Source organism: Anolis sagrei, chromosome 2 (genome assembly GCF_037176765.1).
Source record: "Anolis sagrei isolate rAnoSag1 chromosome 2, rAnoSag1.mat, whole genome shotgun sequence".
Taxonomy (NCBI): Eukaryota; Metazoa; Chordata; class Lepidosauria; order Squamata; family Dactyloidae; genus Anolis; species Anolis sagrei.
In genome coordinates this window covers 127742613-127749875 of record NC_090022.1, presented here as the reverse complement: position 1 = coordinate 127749875, position 7263 = coordinate 127742613, and the positions used below count along the sequence as shown (strand labels likewise).

At 39.5% G+C, this 7263-nt stretch overlaps 1 protein-coding gene across 1 annotated transcript; it reads right to left on the bottom strand.

The window, feature by feature from the left end:
• Nucleotides 1–414: 414 nt before the first annotated feature.
• RETN (resistin) lies at nucleotides 415–6961 on the bottom strand. The gene is made up of 4 exons (XM_060760961.2): nucleotides 6888–6961; nucleotides 3389–3513; nucleotides 894–971; nucleotides 415–699 (listed from the first exon to the last, which is right to left on the bottom strand). The coding sequence occupies exons 2-4, from the start codon at nucleotides 3492–3494 to the stop codon at nucleotides 569–571; spliced, it is 315 nt and encodes a 104-aa protein (XP_060616944.2). The 5' UTR covers nucleotides 3495–3513; nucleotides 6888–6961; the 3' UTR covers nucleotides 415–568.
• Between the last annotated feature and the right edge of the window lie 302 nt (nucleotides 6962–7263).

Here is a 7263-nt window from a genome sequence, read left to right as displayed (position 1 = left end):
TGTCTTTGGATTTATTTAAGTTTACTTCAGGACTTTCCAAGGGACTTTGTCTACTTACTTCTTGATTTTAAGGACTATTTTCCCATGGAGCCTTCACTGGACTTGAGAACCAATCTGGTTCTCCTGAACTTGCTGGCTAAGTCTACTATTCTTATGGATTGCTGAATGAACATTCCTTTATATTCCTTTTGATTGCATTTTACCTATTTGACATTTGCTTTATTATTCCTCAATAAACTGCTTGCTTATTAAGAACATTGGTGTGTTTGTGAGTTCAAAAGTGCTTATCGCAGCCTTGGTGTGTGACAGAAGGCAAACCAGACAATCTCTACATCAACACTGACAAAGAAACAAGAAGAAATACTGTTTACCCACAAGCATAAAGATATTAGATATATTAGAAATCAACACTTTCTCAATTCTTTATTTTCCAGATCACCAGACTGGGCCACAGCAACATGTGGCAAGGGATGGCTAGTTATTATTAGAAAGCACTGAAGATTTAAAACTTTTTAGATGCAGTTTATTGAATTTAAAAGATGCAGAACAGTGGTAAGAAGGAAAACCATCAACGAACGATTTTACAACACTGAGCAGCAGTCCAGTCAATCCTGCGACATTGGCAGTGACATGTGGAGTCACCACGGACGTCCCAAGAACCACAGGCCATTCCACAGGAACATCCAGTGACCGTGTAACCTGTGGGTATAAAAGAGATTGCTAGATGACCAGACAACCTATGATCTAAATGGACATCCTCCCATCTGGTGTGGAAGATGCCCATCTCTGTCTGCAGAATGTATCATTTTCTTATCCTCCTCTCCACACACCTCCCTCAACTCCTATTTTGATCCCAATCAGAGCTTTCCCCGCAACACAGTATAATGTCTCACCGTGAGGGCAGGAAGCAAGAGCTCCATGGGAAGAAGTGAAGACACATTTCAGTCGGCCCCTTACTATAACTACAGCCGCTGTAAGATGAGATAAAGGATAACTATTAACCACATGCTTTCCTTGCTCCAAATAGAAGAAGAATCTTTCTTTATACTACTATACAAATACGATCTCTGCACAAATTCACCCACAAAAGAAAAATCCATTTCAAGCATCTCTGGGTCATATCTAATTTATTACAGTCTTCCATGATAATTCCTCTTTGTTCCGTGTTGCTCATTCCTACAGTTCTGCAACAAGATTTTAAGTAAAATGGCTTTGGACAAGTAATTGTGAAGATATGAAAAGTGCTGCAAAGGGTGACTCAAGGAAATTAAATAAACTTAAATTTTAACAGCACTATAAACATTGGGAAGACCATCCAATTCTTATAAATTACAGAGAATAAAAGAAAACTAACTTAAGGCAGTGGTTTAGTAAATACATGGAGAACTGCATTGGGGCTGAAAAACAAGAAGATATGACCTCACAATAGAAGGGTAAGCGGCAATGACTCCTGCTGGCCATGAAGAACAATTACAATGGGAAAGATGTTTCTTTTTAAACTGAGCTGTGATAAATAGTATTAGATGTAAATGTGTGTTTAGTTTTTGTTTTTCTTAAATATTTTCCTTAGACATTTTGGTTTTATATTTGTTGCCTGTTAATAGTGACCTTCACTGTTAAGTTTTGTTTCTGTCTCATAGTGAATTCCGACAATTTCTCTTCATTTTCTCATCTTCTTTCCCCTTTTCTCTTTTAATCTGCACACTGTGTGATATTGTTGGAAATACCAGGGAATCTCCCCACAGTGGGAATAAGCTTGGGGCAAAGATTCATATTACTGCTTTCTAACAATAAGGAGTTTGGTTGTTAGTCAGTTGAAGAGTGCCGCAGCCATCAACTTTGTCACATGGGGCAAAATCAGCATCCTTGGACACTTCTGCCCCACTTCACCCATGGAGTCCCACACCGCCCACCATACGACGTAGAGTATCTTCCAGTGGGGCTTGGTGTCTGAACTGGAACAGCAGCATGGTAGAAGGCTGCCATCAGCAACAAAAAAGCAGACCTGTGTTCCAAAAGGAAAAATGGAGCTGCTCCGGGCACCAGCTATACGACAAAGCTTTCCCATGTGGGGAAACCAAGATTGCCCCACTGCTGTCCTGATGCCGCCCTGATTTGCCATGGAGACTGGCAAATCACAACACTGGTAAAGCTGCATTTGATGAAGTCCCATCTAGAAAGAAGTGTGCATTCATTTAGCAAAGAGCAGGCAAAGGAACCAGAAAACAGAATTAGAGCTTCTCTAATCAGTTATTTATCAGGTCTTTAGGATCTGACAAATATTATGGATCACTGGGTTGGGCTTCAGGATTTATAATGAATCCAACAGGAAACATATTTTAATAATACTTGAACAAATGTGATCTAGCAACAATATTGTAGCATGGAGGCAGCTCTTATTTTCCAGGTTTCTGATTTGACCTGGGGCGTATGCTGGATCAACCCTGGGCTAGGTCAGACTGGCAGCCCTGCAGCCAATGCCGTTTTTCCATTTTTAAAGAAGTCACGAGGGGAGAATTCATCTTGGTCCAAAATTGATGGTGCTCCCAGAAGCTTCTCAGAATTAGCAAGTTTCAAGATAATGCATATGATTTCCACACTTTGTTTTTAAATGTTCCACTGCATTCTCAAGGGAAAGCAGTGATTATAGCAATGGATTGCAATCCCCGGGTAACGTGGCTTCCCTAACATAGATGCACTTTGTTTCTTCTTTTATTTTTTTATTGAATATATATGTAGGATATTACAATGCAAAATCACATCACTGAAAAGTCAAAAGAAATAAACAGGCAACAATGTTCCATTAAGTTGGTATATTCTATTCTCTCGACTTTTCTGTTTCCATACATATCTACTACTTATATCAATCCGTTTTACCCCACTCCCTCCCCCTTACGCTCTTTCCGCTTCGCTCCTTTGGGAGCGCTGTTTGCGCAATGCAGAACAGAACACAGATATTATAGAAGGAATGTAAGAATTCTTTAACGTTAAAACCCTAACACTAACCCAAATCCTAAGCCTTACCCTAAACCTTACCCTAACCCTAACCCTTAACTCTAATCCTAACCCAAACCCTAATCCTAACCCAAATCCTAAACCTTACCCTAACCCTAACCCCTAAGCCTAATTCTAACCCTAATACTAACCCTAGCCTTAACCTTACCCTAAACTTTATTCTGACCCTCCCCTCCTTTCTATCCTTCCACCAAATTGAAGTATATTCCAGCTCTCTGTGTGCTGCTCTCACCTTCCCATATTCACAACCAGCCATTGCAGTATGTGCGTAACATTCGGAGCTTCTGGACCCAGCTATCATACTATCACCAGGCTAAGGAGCCATTGAACTCAAAACATGAAGGAGTTCCCAACCAGCCCCAGAAACCAATACCTTTGGAATCAACGGCTGGCTTGATATTCGCATCAGGAACCTGAGCATTTGCATACTTTGCAGGAATCAACAAAGCAAGGAGCAGGAACAAAATGGCTTTTATCATCTTGATGGTGCAGAACGACCTGCAGAGGAAAAGGTGTTGCCTTTACATCCTTGACTGACTATGCCAGAGCAGCAAAATCTGGCTAACTGGAGAAGAGAAGCAAAGTTTTTCAGAAATGTATAAAATTACAACATGAGAACTTTCAAATTTCACAGAATTTCTCAGACTTCTTTTTTGGGACGCAAAGGCATATCAAAGTGAAAGAGAAACTGAAACACAGCAGAAGACTGGCAGAAATAAAAGAACATCGAAATATACTGCTTTCAAAACTGATAGTTTCTTTTGTCAAAAACTGCTCCCATCCACTGTTATTTCTCCAGAAGTTGAAACAAAATGGGGGGAATTTAAACTTAATATCATCTTGTGTTAGAGGTAAACTAACTTTCAGGGTTACTGCTTGTGCGAATGGCATTGTTATTGAAAATCAGACCTCTAAATTATGAATTATAAGAGGCAGCTCCATTAGAATGTACAATAAGCCTGTATTGCCTTTTCCGTTTGATCCTGTAATAACCTTTCATGAATTTCCTTGGAATATCACCCCACCATGCCTCAGACTTCAGAATGTAATCTCCAAATTACCAAAACCCACTCACAATGTCCAGGGAGAACTCAGGACATACACAATGGGTTTTCACAAGAGTTCTTGGATCTTTTCCTATTCCCCGTGATATGATCGGATTATTCCGGGGAACACTTCCTTGTCCATGTCCCCAAATTAGACCCAACCCAAGGACACCCAGTGAAATGGCCAAAACCTTAAGCACCCTCTTGTTTGTCTTGAGTGGCACCAATTGCATTAACTGGATTTGGAATTTCAAGACCCATCTCAGCCCAATATCGATTGCCCCACCACATTCTTTTCTGATTGCACTCCTCTCCTGAGTGGATCAGTAAATAATCCAATGGCAGTTTATTAAAAATTTCCCACCACAGCGGGAACCAACCAGCAATGACGTTGTAGACAGCCCTGAACCAATCAGGGAGCAGATCCTAGCCAGACATTTATTAGACCAATCAGGAGCTGGTGTGGCATTCTTGAATAGCTGTCAAAATACAATAATATGCCTATCTCTTCACAGTTGTCAGTTCTTTGGAGTGGTGCCCCAAATGACATCCTCATTGGCAATTGAGAAGAAAGCCTCTGATTAGTTGGTTTTTTAACTGAGCAAATCAGATTTGAGTTGCAATTATGTGCTAATGATGGACATCTAATTGTTAAAATGTATAAGATGTTTTTGAAATGGGAAATACTAGATAATCAAGTTAAAGAATGCATGACAAAGTGGGCACAAGACGGTGGCCATAACATAATGTTGGATCACTGAAAGAAAATGTGGATCAAGGGGTTAAAATTTACATTATGTTATAATTTGAAAGAATTTGTAATAAAATGATGTATCAATGTTATGACTCCTGAAAAGCTTTTAAAGTTGTCTAAAGAGGTTTCCATCACTTGCTGGAAATGTAAACAGCTAGTGTGGGTCTTTCTACCATATGTGGGGGACATGTAAACATGCCAAGAAATACTGGATAGAAATACATAAGGTGATCCAGAAAATTTTGGGGGGAAATATCCAGTTAAAACCTGATACTTTTCTATTTGGTCTGACTGATATAAATTACTAAGAAAGATTGTTGCAATATATGATCACAGCAGCCAGACTGCGCTACACGCAGAAATGGAAGAACTCAGCAGCACCAATAGCAGAAGATTGGATGATAAAAATGATAGACTTGGCCAAGGTGGATACATTACCCTGTTTACTGTAAGAAGGGACATTGGAAAAAAAATTGAAATACTGGAAACTTTTTGTTCACTTTTTGCACGGGGCAGAGAAAGACTTGCTAATTTAGAGTTTTGAAGACTAATTTCCCATTAGGTCTATCATTTTTTGCAACAAGTGCAGTCTCAGCTAGAACCATTGTGGTGCCGGGGTTTCAGCATTTGACTATAGCATGACTGGTAGGATTTGGAAATCATCCATATATGACTGACCTGGCCATTTCAATGGTATTGCAATGAATTAATTTTGATCCTTTGCCTGATAACCTTTGCCTGATAACCTCTGAAACCCACTTTCTGAACAATCATTGGAATGCACTGGGATGGACATTAAACATCAATGGGCATCTATAGCTAGAACAGCTGGATCCAGCGCCAGCACCTCCTATGAGCCCCCTGACTGGGCTTTGGAAGGCTGAGAAACTCTCCAGAGCTGGTTTTTGATGGGACATGTTGAAAGCAGGATGGGGTAGAAATCGCTTCACCATGACCATGTGCTTTAATAATAAGGCATTATACTGTAATATAAAAAAAGAAAAGAAAATTAATGCTCTAAATGCCTTGGGGTTAATTTAAAATAATTTCCTTACGCATACCAAATCTGAAAATATAGCAACAAGAGGGATAAACTACTATAAATGTTTCATTCCGGATTTTCAAAAGATCTCCTCCACTAAGACGTCAACTGGAACGTTGTCAGTTTACTCCATTATGAAGAAATTATTAATAACACAACCAATGTATGAACTAAAGTTAAAAATACAAGGTTATCAGCACTGTTTGTAATATGTATTCAGAAAAAAATCAGAAGCTTACCTATTATATTCCAACGTTGTTAATAATAATAATAATAATAATAATAATAATAACTATTTTTATACCCCGCCAGCATCTCCCCGAAGGGACTCGGGGCAGCTTACAAGGGGGCAAGCCCAAAAATACAGATTAAAACAAACACAATAAAATAAAATGAAACAAATAAAATCAACAACAACATCAGAAAAACAATTACAATCACAGTGCAAATTTTAAAAACAGTAGAATGGCTGAGAGAATAGGTGCTGAGTGCGGAGGGATCAGAAAATGTGCAATCGTTCCTAGATAGAGCACAGGGAAAGTGCAAAATACAATTCCGTTCAGTTCAGGTCACAGCTGGGAGGGCAACGTCCTTAGACATTTAGAGTAACAGGATTACAAGTGGGAGGGCTAATGAAAGTGCAAAGGGCTATGGCTAGATCGATCCAATTCTCTGGTGAACGGCCTAATCAAATGCACAGTGGAGCAACCAGGTTTTTAACTCCTTGCGGAAAATAGAAAGGGTAGGTGCCAATCTGATTTCTTTGGGTAGTGAATTCCAGAGCCAAGGGGCCACCACCTTGAAGGCCCTCCCTCTCGTTCCCACTAGCCGTGCTTGAAACGGCGGTGCAAGCGAGAGCGAGCCTCCCCAGATGATCTTAAGGTACATGCTGGTTCGTAGGGGAAGATGTGATCTCGAAGATAGGCAGGTCCTGAACCATTTAGGGCTTTGTAGGTGATCACCTGTACCTTGAATTGGGACCAGAAAATTATTGTTAAAAGGAGGAGGAGGAGGAGGAGTTCAAACTCACCTTCAAGTGCAAGGAATTTCTTTCAAAAGCTGTCACGTTTTAAGTGAACAAACTGCTTTTAAATAAAGCAGAATGACATATTCTGTAATGATTTACTTTTTCACAAATCTAAACAAACACACACCTTATACACAGACATTTTGGTGATCACAAATGAAGTAACACACTTTACAGCATTGTAAAAAAATCCCTTGTTTGCTCAAAATTTATTTCCCAGAATAAAAAGGGAACAAGGCACACACTTTGGCCAGAATGTTTACATATGAAAATCCCCTGGCATGAAAGACATTTAAAATAACATGCAATCTACTCTTGAATTGAGGAAAGTCTGGAGTTTGAACCATGATAAAAATTAGATCCTTGTTCCTCATATATG